Below are 18391 nucleotides of genomic sequence, written 5' to 3'. Positions count from 1 at the left end.
GGATATGGTCATGGATCTGCTCTTTGGGATTGGGGAGGGAAGGTTTGGCATGCAGGACTGGAAAGAACTGCTTCTCTCTCCTCTTCTGCTCCCCTTCCTACCTGTCTCAGGTTCATGGATAGCTGGGGCCCCCAGAGCTGTGGGAGGTATGAGAAGAGAGGGGATTAAGGGGGTTAAAAATGTATTGGGGACCTTCTGGGAAGTGACTGGACTACTTTTCAGGAGGAGGGCTGGGGTGGGCGGCTTGCCTTGGGGAGGAAGTGGGAATGCAGAGGTCCCTAGACATGGGCAAGGGGCTGCCTCTTGGGCTGCTGGGGCAGGATCTCCTTGTCATTTCCCTTTGTGCATCCCAACTTTGCTGACCCATTAGCTGCCCACGGCCTTCGAGAGGAGCCTGAGTTTGTTACTGCGAGAGCCGGTGAGGGCGTGGTCCTGCGATGCGATGTGATTCACCCAGTGACGGGACAGCCCCCACCCTATGTCGTGGAGTGGTTCAAGTTTGGGGTGCCCATCCCTATCTTCATCAAGTTTGGCTACTATCCCCCTCATGTGGACCCTGAGTATGCAGGTAAGTTCTGGGCTGCACGGGGCTGCTTGTTTCCTCTCCTGGTTTTTGCTCTCAGTGGTTATGGTCATGGCACTCTTCCTCCTGCCTTTCTATTGCTTATCTTTCTGACTGGTCTGTTATCTTTACTCCATAGTCTCTGCCTCTTTCCTCCCATCGTTTGCACTTTGGTAGGTTTTAATTAAGTGGTGGGGAGGAGAGGGAAGAGGAGGTGGTGCAGACACAAAGCATCACTGCACAGCTATGGATGTGTAGGGGCAGAGGCAGGAGTAAGGACAGGGAAGCCTAGAGAGCCCACCATGCAGGGGAGGAGAGCTGGGCAGAAGGGGAGCTCTGTGCAGAAAGAAGCTGAGTCAGAGCCCTGCTGCCCTTGGCCAGGTGTGCTGTAGACTTTGTTCTGTCTGCCTTTGCCCACTCCCTCCCTCTAGCTTTGAAGTTGGGGCCTCATCTCATCCATGAGCAGTGGAAGTAAATGTCTGAGGCTGGTCCGGGCAGTGCTGTGGCTGTGGCTTGCACCTGCTGTCTGCCTCCTCTGCTGCTCCAGCCTCTCTCCTCCTGGTCCCCTCGGTGTCTTGCTCTGTGGTTCCACCTGCCAGAAGGGGCCTCACTGTGAGTCACTACCAGTGCCTGTCTGCCAGCCTGCCAGGGAAGAGAGCATGGGACATACATGCGTGTAGGAGTGTGTGCACACACGTGTGCGTATGTGTGCTGGAATTTTAATGGAAGACAGGAAGCTGGCAGGACTTTGAGGTCAGACTTCTGAGGTCTGATTTGCATCTCTCAGAAAGCTTCCATTTATCTCTCTCTCTCACTCTGTTTTTGGCCATTTGATGCTCTGGTTTTTAGGCAGATTGCCAGTGTTGAGACAGGATGAAAACTGAGAGGGTGGTGACATGGCATTGAGGGCTGGGCTGAGGTGGTGGGTGAGGGGAAGGTGGACCCTGAGGGCTGCTTTGTTTCCTCATTTTAGACTCCCATTCTGCTTGCTCCTGCCGCAGTTCTTACCATCTCATCACCATGAGTGAGACAAAGATGGCCTCCTAATGGGGAGGAGGATGGAGTTAAGGAGGGTAGCTGGGGGGCCTTTGCTCTGCTTGCCAGCCCTGTCCTCATTCTTGGGCTTATGGGCTCTGGTGTCTTAGCTCTTGGGGACACTGGGTTCTGGCTAGATGTGCAGTGTCTCAGGCATGGGCAGCAGCACCTGGAGGGGACCTCTCCACCCTGGTCCCTGGCCTGCCTTTCCTCTGCTTTACCATAGGGAAGACAGGCAGAGAGATGCTGGTGGTGGGGACCCAGGTGGGAGAAGGATGTCACTCAGCCTGAATTGAGGTTTAGGGCCTGCTCTAGAGTCCCATACCTCACCTTCTTCTATTTGCACCTTTGCTTTCCTCCCTCGCTCCCTCCCACTCTCTTTCTTCAGCTCTGCATCCCCCATGCCTTTCCTTTATCCCAAGAGATCTCCAAAAGAATAGGAGTATTCTGAGGGACTGAGGTTCTTCCCAGGGCCAAACCCAGAGTTACAGTTGCAGCGGGGCTGGGCCAGCCGAGACCAGGAGAGTGGCTCCATGGCAAGGCTGCGTGCCTTTTCCTTTCAGCCTACTGCCTGGGATTGGTGCAAGGTGTTATTTTGGGGTCCTATCATGGGAAATGGTTTGAAGGTTACAATGGGTCCTCTGCCTTTGGCAGGTGTCACACCGCTAGCCTCACCCTGATGGCCTCCTGGGCTTTTGTCCACTTTCTTCCTGCAGGCCGGGCAAGTCTTCATGATAAAGCATCCCTGCGACTGGAGCAGGTTCGCTCTGAGGACCAGGGCTGGTACGAGTGCAAAGTGCTCATGCTGGACCAACAATATGACACCTTTCACAATGGTAGCTGGGTCCACCTTACCATCAACGGTGTGTATGGGCCTCATTCCTGGGGCTGGGAGGGTGGGGGATGACCCAGAAGACTGCTCTCTGAGGACCTGCTTTAGGCAAAGCCACTATTCCTGCCCCAAATCTCTGACACAAAGAGGAGCCTCATCAGGGCCAGGCCCCATTGCATTAGTAGCTCTCACCTCCTACGCCCCTTCAGTTGTCTTCCTAGAGCCTTGGGTTAACAGAGATGCATAGGAGGAGTAGCTCTCTGAGCACGAAGTGGGGTTTGCTGTGGGTGGTGGAGTCAGAGTTCCTCAGAGGGAGGTAGGTAGCTGGTTCTTGGAACCAGGAGGTTTAAGGCTTTGTCGAAGCCCAGTTTATAGCCTCTGGCACCATTTCCCAGCCTTGGGAAGACCCTGCTAGTCCAAATAATGCCTTCTTGCTCTAGTGGGATTTCTGGAGCCCCACCATAACCATTTTCCTTTTTAGGTTAATATCTTGGTTCCTTGTTAAATATGTTCATTTGAGTGATATGTAATGAGTGTCTGTTGTGTGCCTAGCCTTGCACTAGGGGAAGAGCAATGATGGTGAGCCAACCCAGACATGGTCCCTTCTTGTGCTGGGTTTACTGTCTAAGAAAATGTAAGAATCCTGTGAAGAGTAACCATTTTAATGGCTATCAGTTATTATAGTTCAGTTAACTGCTATGTGTTGATGCTTTTCAAGTGTTTGGGAAAAGGCAACAAAGCCCTTTGCAGAGGCCCAAGTGACTTAGTTGAGTTCCCAGTGCTGGTGCAGGCTGGGGGCCTGATTCTAAGGCTGTGACCACACCAGGGGTTGGGCCCTCTGCGTGCATTCCACAAGAGAGTCTCTCTTATGTCCCTGGGAGTCCTTACTTGGGAGGAGATACTCTAGAGGAGCCAGGAGAAGCTGGAACTGTGGAGAAAAATCTGGAGAAGTGGCATATATGCTTTGGATGTGCCACACAGAGCTTGGGTCCTTGTGGTTTTGATATCTGTGACTATAGATGCTGTGGTTGGGAGAGAGAAATTGATGTTGTTCCTCGCTTGGAAGTTTCTCATAGTATTGATCTGCTCTGAAGGATGGATCTCTCTGCCCTACCTTGTGGGGTTGGGTTATTCCTCCCAAGGGGGGCAGGCCATGTTCCTTGGCTTGAGAACCTCTCCAGGGTCCTGAAAGAACAGAGTATTTTAGCTAGGGCACTGTTATCTGAGAAGAGCAGACTTAGCGATGGTGGTCCTAGAACAGTGTTGGTCTAGGCTGCCCAACCCATTAGATATAGTTGGCTCCTGTCAGTCAGTCCCAAGAGACTGATTGGAGGCTTACTTTAAGTCTTGGGTGGGCTGTCCCCACCACATAGCAAGCTTTTGAGTCACCTCCTTTTGATGCCAGCTGTTGTGTGTGCTGAGAATGAAAACTCATCTTAATATTAGCCCAAGCAAAACATAATTAGGAAGGTAAATCTGCCGCGAAAAGCTTCGCTGATTGAACACCGAGCCAAGAGTCCCCACGTTGCTTTCTTTCTCTCTTATGCCCTTTCTAAACTGGGCTGTAATCTCCAAGAACCACCTTGTTTTCCCTTCATGTCCTCCTGGCAGCGCCCACTTCAGTGACCTGAGACATCAGGTGTTCAGTAGGCACTCATGTGACAGGAAGGTAGAATTTAATTGGAGATTGTGTGTTGTATTATGTCTCTATATTAGTTTGCACGAGTGGGAATTGGTTCTGTGAGAATTCACAATGACTTAGAGTGGAATAAGCATGGGAGAAGGCCTTGAAAAGGTTTGGTTTATTTCATGCATTCAGTAGCTGTAAGATCCCAGGCAACTCTCTGGGCATCAACTCCCTCAGTTACCAAAACCAATGCCTGTTTGCAGAGCTGTTGTGAAGATCAGATGAAATGCTGTGTAAGAAAGTGTCCTGCACAGTGTCTGTGACATTAATTACATGTGGGTCAGATGCTGGCCATTCTCTTTCTCAAGAGAGAAAAAAAGATGAAATCAAATGAAATAGTAGTGGCAAGGAGGTGGTATATAGGAAGGTCCTCAGACTGGAAGATGCAGAGGACTGTAGTAGTTTGAAAGTTCTTGTAAACTCACCAATAATTATCCATTCATAACACATCTTGAGTCTTGGCTTTTAGTATTTACATGAGTAACCTGTATATCCTGGGCCTGGAGATCAGGCTGGAGTGCTTTTTGTAGATTTTGTAAATAAAGGGAAGTAACACACACACACACACACACACACACACACACACACACATCTTGGATGTTTGCTCTGTGGTAGGCTCTGGGGACACAGCAATGGGCCCAATCCAGACTCAGCTTTAAGGAAACTTCCAGAGGCAGTAAGTCCAGAGAAAATTGCAATATGGGCTTTGGGAGAACAAAGGAGGGAGAACTTCTTTGAGGGAAGGACTCCTGTGCAGAGACCCAACTAGGGAGGAGGAGTTAGCCGGGTGCAGGGGTATTCCATGCAGAGGGAACAGCATGCCCAGATGCCCAGATGGAGAGTCAGTGCATTCATAGAGGTTGTTTATAGAAAATGTTGGCCAGAAAAGCTAAGAATGTTCCCTCATCTGCTCCAGGGTTTAAACTGGGGCTTTGCCCTTACCAAGGAGCCTGCCTCCCAAGTGGGTAGATTAGAGCAGACATGTTTGAAGGTGAGAGGGCTGTCTCCCTTTATTCCCTCCTCCTTTCACCCCCAGTTCTGAGGTTCCTTCCAGCATAAATATTTCCATTATGGAAGGAAAGAGTCTGGAGTGCCAGCATTCCATTGCTTCCAAACTAGAATGTTTAGTGTCAGGCATTTTCTGACAGAGATCACCTTTGGAAAATGAAAGGCCAGTGAAAAATTAGAATTATAAATGGTCTCAATCTCCTTCTGTGTTTTCTTAAAGACCAGTTGGGTGGAAACAAACCCAATTATTCCTTTATCACACAAAATACCCAAAAAGCCCAAGCCAAGTCTTGCTTTACATTGGTGAATTACTTGGAGGAGAGGCCAGTCTATTTCTAACCTGCACTATTAATTATAGAGCACTTGTAAAAAAGAATTAAGCCTAGAAATGCAGCTGGCAAGCTAACACCTAATTCTGTAAATAATTGAGAGTCAAACCATTGTTTTCCTGAAAACTCGAGATTGTTCAAAGTACTTTCCTGATTAGCACCTAAATAATAAAGTAATTATGTAATTAGTAATTAATTTGTCACTTCAGGACGTAATTTAATTTATTATCTTTTCTTTTAAGCTTGACACCAGAGGTAATGAGGCTGTGGCTATATTTCCAGGGACAGGCTTGGCAAGAGGGGCTCTGTTGGAGATGAGCACACATTCCAGGGCAGCACGAGAGGCCTGGAAGCTAGGATTCCAGAATCCCTTTATAAGGATTTGGGATGGTTTTTGCCATCATTTTTATTATATTAGATGCTGGATGAGTATTGATGTGCTTGAAGTTGTCCATTGTGTGTGTTTTGTGTGTGATGAACTATGCTTCTTAATTCACTCAGTATTCATTCTCCAAGTGCCCTCTGTGTGCCCACACTGAGTTAAGGGCTTTGGAAATGATTGAAGAAAGTGGTATTGCCATGGTCTTGTTCCTAGGAAGTTTTATGTGTTTGAATTTGTGTTGGTCTGTAGGTGTGTGTATGTATGTACATTTAATTCATTCATCCATTCAGCAGACATTCGTTGAGTGCTCTGTTACAAGCTAGGAACTGTGCTAAAAGCCAGGCATGCAGTGTGATTTACTGAAAAGATCTTTGTTCTCAGGGAGAGTCAGTGATCAGTACTTTAAAGAAAATAAAATAGTCTAAGGGGGTAGAGAATGTTAGAAGTGCTATCTTAGATGGGCTGACCACTTAAGGCAGAGATAGCATTTTAGTGAAGATTTGCATGAACCAAAGGAGTGAGGTCTGGGTACAGAGAGGGCAGCAAATGCAAAGGCCCTGAGATCGGACATTCTTAGCACATTTGAGAAAGACAAAGATGGCCAGGGTGGCTAGAGCACAGTGAAGGGGTATATGGTAGCAGACGAGGTTGGCAGAGGAGGGGGCAGACAGTACCAAACCTCAAAGCACTCTGACTGGTTCTCGGGGCAACGCTGTCTGGAGAGGTGACACCTATCTCAAAGCTTCTCTCTCTCTTTTTAAAATGTTTATTTTAGTTTTGAGAGAGAGTGTGAGGCAGGGAGGGGCAGGGAGAGAGGGGGACAGAGGATCTGAAGCAGACTCCAGGCTGACAGCAGTGAGCCCAACGTAGGGCTTGAACTCACAAACTGTGAGATCATGACCTGAGCTGAAGTTGGACACTCAACTGTGTGAGCCACCCAGGCGCCCCTCAAAGCTTCTCATTGATGCCTCAGATGTTTCTGGGGAGATGACAATGATGATAGTCATGGCAAAATAACCAACATTTCACACGTATCTACATTCACAAGATCCCTTTCACAAACTGTATCTCACTTATTCCTCACCTCAATACTGGAGGGGGCCAGATTTGGGTAAAGCCCAGAGAGGCTGAGTAACTTGTCCAGGGTTACCCAACTAGTGGCAGGCTGCACTGTAACTTGGTCTTTGGGTACCTTGAGATGAGCTAAAAATGTCCTGCCTCAGCCAGGCATTGTGAACCCTAGGACTCAAGGTTAAAAGTGGGGCCCCTCCTTGTCACTTCAAAAGCAATGAAAGTCCAAGAGGTTAAGAGTGATCTGATTGCCTCTACAAGCAGCTCAGACTGATGAGACTGAGTCTCTGAACAGTTGATTATCCAAACAGGATGGATATTGGTCAAAACTACAATCAAATCAGGTGGTAGTGTGGGGATAACCTGGCATAATCAGAAGAAAATTAAAAAAGGAGTAGCCTGCAGAGTGGGCTGTCTTTCTGTCTGGATGCCAGAAAAGGAAGAAGGTGGAAAATTTTCTCTGCCTAATCTGGAAGAGTAAGATTCCTTGTCACCATGGCCTGTGGTCTGTAGTAGGCCTAGATGGAGCTCAGGTGGGAGACATCCTGGAAATATGGGGCCTGACTGGGGGGAAATATGGGGTTAAGGAAGTTGGAGTATCAGGAATGATCTTTAGGTGAAAGACCGGAGTGGGGGGTGATGGAACAGTCTGGAGCTAGTAGCAAGTGTGTGCTCTGCAAGTCATGGGAGCTGTGCTGTTTATCACTTTGTCCTTAGTGCTGAGCATGGTGGCCTCCTTGTAGGTGCTCAGCAAATATTTGTTTATTGGGAATTAGCCAAGCACAATGGGAGAATATTAGAATTTGCACCCAGCCAGACTGACTTTGAATTTCAGGTCTCCTCTTCTCCTGTAAGACTCAGGCACAGAGGATTTTACTTGTGTCCCCCTCCTTCCTTTATCCTAGCACCTCGTGGAAGGTTAAGTATGAACACAATGGCCATGGTGCCTGGTGTGGGTGGGCACTGCATGCAGGGTGGCAGCCTGGCTAATCCCACCCTGCGTCTCTCTGCAGCTCCTCCCACCTTTACGGAAACACCCCCCCAGTACATTGAGGCCAAGGAGGGCGGCAGTGTTACCATGACCTGCACAGCTTTTGGGAACCCCAAGCCCATTGTCACCTGGCTGAAGGAGGGAACACTCCTAGGTGCTAGTGGGAAATACCAGGTAAGTGTGGTTCTCCATTGGGGCTGCTGCACTTTGCCTTGCTTGCCCTTCCTTTGCCTCCTCCCTCTCCATGGTGGTCTCCTGCTTCATGTGACCAGTAACATTGCACAGCAGGCAGCCTTGTTGGTGTCTGTGGTTGAAGGGAGATGAACGGAGTGCCTGGCTCCATATCCCCCTAGTGCATGAGCCCTGAGGCTATCTCTGCCTGAGGAGATAGCCCCTGGTGGGGCCCCAGTGTGGGTGCTGAGCTCCATCTCTCTTTGGCCCCAGGTGAGTGATGGCAGCCTGACGGTGACATCGGTCAGTAGGGAGGACAGAGGTGCCTACACCTGTCGTGCATACAGCATCCAGGGGGAGGCTGTTCATACCACTCACCTGCTTGTCCAAGGTAAGAGAGATTTCTCTGGCTTCTTCATGCCTCAGACCTTTTACAGGGACTTCCATCCCATCTGAGCTGCAGAGGGGTTTGCCCAGGGCATGACTGGCACAGCTGAGGTAGGTAGAGAGATGGGCAGCTCATGAGGAGTGGGGTTGGGCTCCCCCTGAGCATTGTGTAGTTCATAGCCCGAGTGCCCATGGTGGCCTGTTGTGGCCATCACACGGGATGACAGGAGGCACCATGTTGATGGTTACTCTGTCTGAGTAGTGTCCTGCTGTACCTCCATCTTCCCCAAGGGAGAAGACCTCCCTTAGGTTTCCACCCCGTTAGTGACGGCTTCAATAAATAAAGATAGGAATTCAATCCAAGCCTTAGACATTTAAAATAACACTGAGGGCATTTGGCAAAGCTGGGGTCTGCATGGTCAGCACTGGGAAATGCCAGTTTTCCCTGCCTGGGGCCCCAGTGTGCCCCAGAAGGACTAGCGTCAGGATGGCAGAATCTCTTTGTACTGAGCCCATCCACCCTCTTTGCCTCCCACCTGCTGCCTGCTGAAGGAGCGGGTGAGAGCTAGTGGTGGCTGTCTGGGCTGCCAGGGCTGCTGAGACACATGTTCTTTCTGCCTTCTTTTGACTTGGAGTGTTGCAGCATGGGCCAGAGGTCCCTCTGTAGATTGGAGAAGAGCTGCCCACTCTCAGGAGAGAGCCAAGTGGCAGCTATGGCCTATCTGGAAAGCGAGCACCAGGGAGTTCTGGGATTTCACTCTCTGTTTACTCTGCTATCCCCCTGCCTCCTCTCCCCAAATCTGGCCTCTTGACCTCTGGCTGATAAGCAGCACAAGCCTTTTAACTCCTTTAGAAGCAAGATTATTCATTGCTCTGGATTGAAAAGAGTGGCCTTTGTCCCTCATGCATGTCCCCTGCTCAGGTTCTGCTGGAGAGAAGGATGAGCAGGAAGGGGTATGTATGTCTATGTGTCTAGGGGTGAGATGGCTGGTTTGGGGAGCTTGTGCATGGAGGCAGGGTGCAGGTATACACCAATAAGGGTGTCCTGCAGCTGGCTCAGGGGGCTGGGGCTCACTGTGGTCACACCCCAGGACTTTTTGCATCTCTGGGACCTGTAAGGAGAGTAAGAATGTGAGTGCTAGCAGTAGCTGGAAGCATCTCTGTGGCGACTGCCCAGGGTTGTGCTGTTGCCTCTTGAACCAGTGCTACTCTCCAGCTCCCTCCTGGAGTTTAGGCACTGCTTGCTGAGACCTCTCAGAGCTTCCTGGGAGGTCCCAGCACTGCTGTGCTCCCCTCCCATACCAGGTAAGGTTATGTTTATTTCCTATTCCCTAGGGCCTCCCTTCATCGTTTCCCCTCCTGAGAACATCACTGTCAACATATCCCAGGATGCTCTGCTCACCTGCCGGGCAGAGGCGTATCCCGGCAACCTTACCTACACCTGGTATTGGCAGGACGAGAACGTCTACTTCCAGAAGTGAGCATGCTGCCCTGCCCTCTCAGTGGGGTCCCCAGACACCAGGCCTCCCAGGGGCAAGGCCTCTGAGCAGGGGCTGCTGCAGGCTGCTCTTGGGCTCTAGGAGCTTGCAGAGGGGAGGTCTAATCTGTCCCTCATGCAAGGCCAGTGTCTGCACAGAGTGGCCTTGAGATGGGCCAGGAATATGAGGAGGCTCTGGCTCTCCTTGCCTCGTTCACAGAGAGGGGACTCCTTGCTGCCTTGCTCCACTGTCTCATGGAAGACCCTCTTCCCCCACCCCTCCTTGTCTCTTTGTGTGTTTGTAGTGACCTGAAGTTGAGAGTGCGGATCCTGATCGATGGGACCCTGATCATCTTCCGGGTGAAACCTGAGGATGCAGGGAAATACACCTGTGTTCCTAGCAACAGCCTGGGGCGCTCCCCTTCTGCCTCAGCATACTTAACTGTGCAGTGTGAGTAGGGATAGGGAGAGCAACACGTGGTGGGGGTTCCAGAAGATCCAAGCCACATTAGCCAGACTGGAGGCTGGAGGATAGTAAAAGACTGAGTGTCATTTGAGGGAATGTGGGCAGAGGAATGACAGGAAGCAGGGATAGCCCAACATGAGGCCAAGACTTGGGCTGGTCAATTGAGGTGAAACAGTGCTTGCTGGGTGTCCTCTATGGGCCAGGCATCACTACAAGTGTTAACTGATTCATTCCATCAGTCAACAAGCTTAGGTGGGATTCAAGGATCGGTAGACCTTTTGAGCAGTTGTCTTTATATTGAATGCTAGCCAACTCCTCTCTCTGGATGTTGAATGAGATGGTCTCTGGTCCTTTTTTTCTCAGGTATATGAGGGAGTGTAGGTGAAGCTGAAGTAGAGTTAGATTTCCTGCCAGCTCTATGCCTTCCCCACTGTGGACAGCTGTTTGGAGTGAAGGGGACAGAGCCCTCTTCTGGGGTGACTTGATCTAGTTCTGCCAGCATCTGGCTCCCTCTTGGCTTTCTTCTAGCTCTTCTCTAGGGCGACCAGAGATCCAAATGGATGAGCTGCTCCTCATGCCAGAACAATTGAGGGCTTTTGTGCAAGTGCAATAATTCAGTTTGCTAATCTTGAATCCGGCAGTGTAGTCGATGCTTTCCCACCCCCTGGCAAGCTGATCACTGTGAGAAAGAGACAGAAGGATGAGTAATGAGGATTAATTTCTTTCTTTTGATTTGTGGATGGCCCTGTCACTCAGACAACAAAGGCCCTGCCTGGTTACCGTAGGTGACAGGCTTTTTATCACTTGAGGGCTAGTGTGGGAAGACTGCTCACCCGCAAGGGCATGCCGTGGCTGGGTGAGAAGTTCAATAGCCTAGAGATGCCCTGGTCAGCATGTGAGCTGAGAACAAGCAGAAGGACAGTTGATGACCCCAGGAAGTGGGGCTGGTCTCCAAAGCCACTCCACACAGCTGGGTGTTTGCACTTGTCTACTGCTGAGTGGGCGCTGTGGTGGTGGAGCCAAGCTGGACCTTTGAGCCCTGTCCAGCTTCTCACCTCACATGCTTATTGTTTCCTTCTCCATGCAGTGATTTTGCTTGTGGGGACAAAGGCATCATTTTTCCACTTCCATTGTCATCAACTTAAAAAGGGCTTTTAGCATGCTGTATGATGAGTCTAAGTTTTTAAGGGCTATGAGGCCCTAGGAAAGCTATGTGGTGTGACCCAGGACATCAAGCACTTCCCACTCTGACCTGCAGTAGGAAAAAGCAAGTCAAGAAGCTATTTAAACATGACTTACCATGTGCCCCAAGCTGTGCTAGATGTGGAGGAGCTAAGGGCAGGGAAGAGTCCACTTGGAGTAGCATCTTGTCTAGCTATGTCACTTGGGCTAGAAGGTGGCGGGGGCAGAGAGAGAGAGAACCAGCAGGGGTAGTCTTCAGAAGGATGAGGAATGTAACCAAAAGTAAGGCCTCCATCCATGAAGCCATGGGCCATTCTGTGCCGAGAGGGGTATGCGGTTTCTGCGTCTTTCCCCAGTGCCATCACCCACTGCAGCTTGTCCCTTTTTACCTCCTTTTTGCCTTCAGAGGGAATCCGGGGGGTGAGATTTTCAGGTGGGTGAGACAAGGATCTTTATTTCTGCTAAAAAGCAGCGTTCAGAGTATTTCCCATTCATAAACCCTTTGAAAAATCTTGGAGGCAAAAAAAAAAAAAAAAACTCTACATACAAAAGAAGGAAGCTATGTCTAAATATATAACTCGGCCTGATATTTATGTAATGCTGTTCTCTGAAGAGCTCCAAATGCTTAAAACATACCAGCTCATTCATCCTCACAGCCTCACTGGAAGTTCTGGATCTTTCTCCTGGTCGCCCTCAGGGGAAATTGGGGAGAATGGGAAGGTGATGAGTCACCCACATCACAGGATGTGCTCCTCTTGCTGCTCTTGTGGGAAACTTTCATCCATTCTGTGGCCAAAGCTGATTCCGTATTCCAGCTGCACAGAGGGGAAACTGAGGCCAAGAGGGGCTGGACAGCTAGCAGAATGGAGAGGAGAGGAAAGAACACTGGTGGTCATGTCTCTGAACACAGAATGTAGAACTGACGTTCCACTTTTGGTTTAGGATGTGGAGCGAGAGAGAGCTGCTTGGTGTCCAAGAGACACTTGGGATGAGGAATGGTTGGTGGAGGATAGGGTCAAATGTTGACTTTGAGTTTGGAGTCTAGGGGCTGGGGAAATGGACATCCAGGGTCCTTAGTCTGCAGTTCAGTCCATGTGTAGGAGCATTTGAGAGGTGTTGGGGATTTAGGCAGGTGAAAACATGCCTTTGGGTGCCTCCAGACATTTGAAACAGAAGTTCTTTTTTTTTTTTTTTTAATAGAATGTTTCTGTTCTTTTTTTTTTTTCAACGTTTATTTTTTTTTGGGGGGGACAGAGAGAGACAGAGCATGAACGGGGGAGGGGCAGAGAGAGAGGGAGACACAGAACAGAATCGGAAACAGGCTCCAGGCTCTGAGCCATCAGCCCAGAGCCTGATGCGGGGCTCGAACTCCCAGACCGCGAGATCGTGACCTGGCTGAAGTCGGACGCTTAACCGACTGCGCCACCCAGGCGCCCCTGAAACAGAAGTTCTTAAGAATACAGTAGGCTGGGCAGATGAAAAGCCACCGGCAGCCCACACTGCACTGGGGCAGCCTGATGTGGCCTCCGCGCTTTGTCCGTCTTGTTCCTCATGGTGGTCCAGGTACCTGGCACTGTTGTGAGCACTGAGGACATAGGCAGTGTTTACTTAATGGGTGGATGGGTATGAATGGCAGTTCCTTGGAGTACGAGTGTCTGTATGAGACCCCGGGGGTTTATGTGGTGGTTTGGCCCCCTGCCCAGATCTCTCACTCCTTGACTGCCCTTCTGCCTTTCTTCTCTCCCACCCCATGCTACCCCTCTACAGATCCAGCCCGTGTCCTCAACATGCCCCCTGTCATCTACGTGCCCGTGGGAATTCACGGCTATATCCGATGCCCTGTGGATGCAGAGCCACCAGCCACCGTGGTCAAGTGGAACAAAGATGGCCGCCCCCTGCAGGTTGAGAAGGTGCTGAAAAGATGCATGTGGGGTCACAGTGAGACTCTCCTGATGCTGAGCTGCTGCCTCTGAGGGTCTGGTTCCCTGCAGGACTCCTCTAGTCCCTACCAAAAATCTCTGAGAAAGCAACGAGCTGCTTCCTGTGGCGGGTCTACACTCTGGTAGAGCTTTTGCCATTCTCCCAGGGCACTTAGACAACCCCTTACCCCACACTAGCTGGTGCTGTGTCCAGGTCTGCAAAGTTAGGTCTGGCCTGGTGGGGGCTGGGACCGAGCTTCTGTCCCCTGACCATTGCTCCCTGTTCTGCTGTCTGTGCTCTGACAGAACCTGGGTTGGACTTTGATGGAGGATGGCTCTATTCGGATTGAGGAGGCCACAGAGGAGGCTCTTGGCACTTACACCTGTGTGCCTTACAACACTTTGGGGACCATGGGCCAGTCTGCTCCTGCACGGCTTGTCCTGAAGGTGAGGCCCAGGGCTGAGAGTGGCCTCCATGGGAGTGGGCAAGCTGAAATGATTGACTTCATGGCCTTGCTGTGCTCTCCCTAGGACCCCCCGTATTTTACGGTGCTACCAGGCTGGGAGTATAGGCAGGAGGCTGGCCGGGAGCTGCTTATCCCCTGTGCTGCTGCAGGGGACCCTTTCCCTGTCATCACTTGGAGAAAGGTACCTTCAGGTTCTGGAGCTCTTGGGAAGTGTGCTGGAGGGGCAAGATATGGTAGTGCTCTGTTGTGACCGGGCCAGGTGCTGAGCAGTGGGGCTGACTTCTAGAGTGATGGGTGCTCTGGAGGAGGGGCAGTGGGGGTGTGGGCTGAATGTTCGGGTACCACTTGCTCCTCCTGTTCTTGGGCCTCTGATATGTTGGTGGCTTCTCTTCTTCCCTGCTGACCCGGCTCCTCCCCTGCCGACCCGCTCCTGCCTTCCTCTTTGCCCCCTTGTTTGGCCAAGGTAGGGAAGCCCAGCAGAAGCAAGCACAATGCCCTGCCCAGCGGGAGTCTCCAGTTTCGAGCTCTGAGTAAGGAGGACCACGGGGAGTGGGAGTGCATCGCCACCAACGTGGTCACCAGCATCACTGCCAGTACCCACCTGACCGTCATCGGTACGGGGGCTGTGGGCAGGAGGGCTGTGGTCTGGGCACCGGACACTGTCTACCCTTTCTGGGCATCTTTCTTGAGTCGGCCCACCCCTGAATCAGGAGCCTGCCACGTGTAACCCTAGCCCTCTGTGGACTCTATACAAGGGAAGGTGACGTGGGGCCTGTCCTGGGGAGATCTTTTTCTCGCAAAATGTACCCAGCAACACCCCCCATAGAAATGAGGCATGTGTGTGGGCAGTAAGTAGCGACTGTGTCTAGGCCTAGAAGGGGAGCTGGAAGAATGGAATGAGGGGGATCTGGGAGGGGACCAGTGTGCTGAGCTCCAGCAGCTGGGCCTGGCCTGGAGGTTACTGGCATTCCCATTTCCGGGGTGCCAGGGGTTATGTTCCCACTTCTTTTGCCTGAGGTGTGTGTCCCTAAGACCTCAGCTTGTAGCCTGCCCATCTGGGGACTGATAGCTAGTTGTAACAGTGGCCAACACTTCGAGCATTTACCACCAGTTTTAGGCTCTGTCCCAGTTGGTGCCCTATCATTTTTAACCTATGAGGTGAGAGCTGATATTTCCCCAGTGTACATACATTGAAACCAAGGCTGGCATGGATCACACACCTTGCCGAACATCACATCACTAATAACTGCTGGGTCCCGGACTCAAACACAAGTAGAAGTTCTTAATAGTTGTGTTGTGCTGCCTCTCACTTTGATGTTCGGGTGGAATATGGCTATCTCTCATGAGGCCAGAGAACTTTATAGGAGAGGGACTTTTTAGCTTGGACTGTGACCTTGAGGGAGAGTATTTCTGTATTTGCCAGGTGAGCACAGGATTTTGGCCTGGGATGACGAAGGTTCTGGTTTCCCTTTGGCCATGTTCCTGATGTTCGTGCCATATCTTGCTAGAAGGACTCTATGGCACAGTGGGATGGCTTTTCTTCTGCAGTCCTATTGCTCAGGGCATCAGCTCCTCAGCATCCCTCGCCATTCTGCGCTCCACTTGAGGCACTGCATTTTGCTACTACGCAGTGTCACTGTGGGTGCCCAGCTCACTGGGCCCAGTTCATTTCAGTCTGAGAGCACTCCACTTGGTCTCCAGGCACCAGCCCCCATGCCCCGGGCAGTGTCCGGGTCCAGGTCTCCATGACAACTGCCAACGTGTCCTGGGAGCCAGGCTATGATGGAGGATTCGAGCAGACATTCTCAGTTTGGTACGGACCTCTGTGAGTCACCCCCGCATGCTTTGCTCTCTGCTTCTCCCTCCCCCAACCCCTGACTTCAGTCAGTCCCTGGGGCGGGTGGACGTTATGAGAAGGATACAGTTCTTTGCCTGCTAGACCTCCAGTCAGTGAGGTGTGTTGACATAGTGACTAGGTCTTGTGGGGAATGGGCACGTCTGTGAGGGATTCGGGGCATTCTGCATTCCCAGCCTGAAAGGTTTGGATGCCAATTTAGGCTGTTGCCTGAATTGACCATCACCCTCTGCTGCTCTCTCTTCAGCTTATCTCACTACCCCTTTTTGTGTCCTTGGTTCATGCTTCTTTTAGGTTCCTCTGTCCTCTGGAGTCTGGAAGAGACTCCCAATCTTCAGTGGCATTGAGAAACAGCCCAGCTGGAAGCGTAGAATCTAATTTTTATTCTCTCGCTTTCCCAGTGGTTCCAGAAACTGATGTGAAGTGGTGCTTGCCTTCTGGCCTTGTCTTCAGCATCTTCATTTTCTCTAGGACCCTGTGTTTCTATTGTGTTTATATCTCTGCTATTAATTTGGCCAGATGTAGTGATTTGAGATCTTTGCTTAAACCTTGGGGTAGGTAAGGGATCTTAAAGATGCATACATAAATCAGGCTGAGGTCAGGAGGCACAGAAAAGGTGGAGAGAGGGGCCGTAGTGGACCTCCTTCCCATCACGCAAGGGTTTTTCTCCCCCACATTCCTATCCTGAGCCAAGAACTGGCCACCTGCAATATGGGACATCCTTGAGTGGGAAGGATGAGCCCTCTCACTTCCTCCTTTTCAGACCTGCCTCATCTGGCTATGTATTCCAGCCTGGCTCGATCAGGGCCTAGGAAGGAGGAAATATTCCTGCAGAGGGCAACTCATGGAGATTCAGGGAGAGCCCTTGATACACTAGTCAACATCAAGGGGGGTTAAGAGGAAGCTGCCCTCTTTCCCATCATGATGTTTTGGTGGGTACATCCTGAATATTCTGGATGTTTTGAGTTCTGACTAGGCAAACAACCTAGATGATGAGTGTGGGGAACTCTCTGAGTTGCAACCAGAACATCCTCCACCCCTTAATCTCTGTTCCTCCCAAGGCAAGGTGGGGGGCTGGGCGGGGGAGGGCTCCTGACAACCCTGCCAGGTGACTGCTGCAAGAATCATGGTGCTGCTGGGCAGCTGTGTGTCCAGGGAAGGGCCTTTGGCAAGGCCAGGCCATCTTTGGGGATGTCCAAGTGGCAGGTCTGGGTGTAGATTGGGGTTTCCCTCACTGCTTGCGGTCCTGCTCCATGCTGCTGCTCATCTGCACCGCTTTATCACACTTTGCTCACTTGCTTTGGTGCCCGGGGCGGTGGGGTGGGGGCGGGTGGGAAGGGTAGTTGCAAAGTTTGGGGAGGTCTTCTTCCCTCCTGTTGTTCTAATTGCCTCTGACTCTCCACGTATTGACTCAGACATTTGGCACTGGCTTCTTTTTGCTGTGCTTTTTGCTGCCTCAGCTCAAACTCCTAAGCATTCATGGTAGTGAGCATTTAAACCTAGAGGGAACCCTGTGAGCGGGCATCCACTAAGTTGTAGCTCAGGGCTGCAGGAAGAAAGCTGCCCAGGGTCTCAGTCCCATAGGATGATGTCTCCTCCCCGTGGTGATCCCAGGGCACTGCACCTGGAAATAGCAGGGATGGAGAGTTAGGTGGGCGGTGTAGAACAAACGCTAACCTTCACCCCTAGTTCCAGGGTCCTCCACGCACAGTGTGACCTTGCCCTTGATTATGAGTTCTAACTGTTAGGGCCTTAAGGATCCTGGTCCTCACTGTGGGGAAATCCCTGCTCATTTTTGTCTTATACCCTAGGCTTCTTTAGGTGACTCAAACCTTGTTGGACTGAGTGAGCCCTCTGGGTTACTTTACTCCCTACTTTTCACTGTCCCTGGGAGGGTGGGCAGCTGAGGTCACCTGGATTTCTTCCCTAGTCCTGCCATTGCTGAATTGCTCATCCTCACTTCCCCACGATGGTACCTGCCTTGTTCCTACTGTCCTTACTCTCCCAAGGCAGATGTACTCTTAGGGCTGTGACCAGGGTAAAGATCCCCCGCCCCCCAGTGCAATTGGTAGTTTGACCAGTATTGTAAGCATCACTTATATCTAAGGGTTCCTTTTAGTAGAGGTGGTGCCAGTGGTGGCTGGCGACTGGCGTTAAAGACTGGCACAGCCAGAGTTGGGAAGGTCATCCCACCTTGGTCATTTCCTCTTTCTATCCTAAAGCCAGGGAAGGCCAGGTCTGCCCAGTGCCACCTCCTTGAGGACCTTGCATGCATTCTCATGTCTCCAGTGTAACCCACCCCACCTCCTTGTCCCCGATCCTCTCTCTTTCTTTTGGCCAGGATGAAGCGGGCACAGTTTGGGCCCCATGACTGGCTATCTTTGCCAGTGCCACCGGGACCCAGCTGGTTGCTAGTGGATGCCCTGGAGCCTGAGACAGCATACCAGTTCAGCGTCCTGGCCCAGAACAAGCTGGGAACGAGCGCCTTCAGTGAGGTGGTCACTGTGAACACTTTAGGTGAGGACCCCGGGCTGGGATGTCTTGAGGATATTTCCTGGAGGATCTGGGTA

The 18391-nt window shown here is 51.2% G+C and overlaps 1 protein-coding gene across 3 annotated transcripts in view; it reads left to right on the top strand.

Moving 5' to 3' along the window:
• Positions 1–18391, top strand: part of IGSF9B (immunoglobulin superfamily member 9B) — a 51059-nt gene that overhangs the window by 10769 nt on the left and 21899 nt on the right. For 2 of the 3 annotated variants that reach the window (XM_019811574.3, XM_019811575.3), the window contains exons 2-13: positions 371–568; positions 2314–2460; positions 7920–8071; positions 8342–8459; positions 9791–9932; positions 10238–10383; positions 13348–13490; positions 13806–13946; positions 14031–14147; positions 14430–14580; positions 15668–15791; positions 18163–18338. In XM_019811574.3, coding sequence (XP_019667133.2) covers positions 371–568; positions 2314–2460; positions 7920–8071; positions 8342–8459; positions 9791–9932; positions 10238–10383; positions 13348–13490; positions 13806–13946; positions 14031–14147; positions 14430–14580; positions 15668–15791; positions 18163–18338 — 1755 coding nt within the window. The remainder of the gene's footprint in view (positions 1–370; positions 569–2313; positions 2461–7919; positions 8072–8341; positions 8460–9790; positions 9933–10237; positions 10384–13347; positions 13491–13805; positions 13947–14030; positions 14148–14429; positions 14581–15667; positions 15792–18162; positions 18339–18391) is intronic. The other variant, XM_011286471.4, reaches the window with a different exon arrangement.

Source organism: Felis catus, chromosome D1 (genome assembly GCF_018350175.1).
Source record: "Felis catus isolate Fca126 chromosome D1, F.catus_Fca126_mat1.0, whole genome shotgun sequence".
Lineage (NCBI taxonomy): Eukaryota > Metazoa > Chordata > Mammalia > Carnivora > Felidae > Felis > Felis catus.
This window is presented reverse-complemented; position numbering and strand designations above follow the sequence as displayed.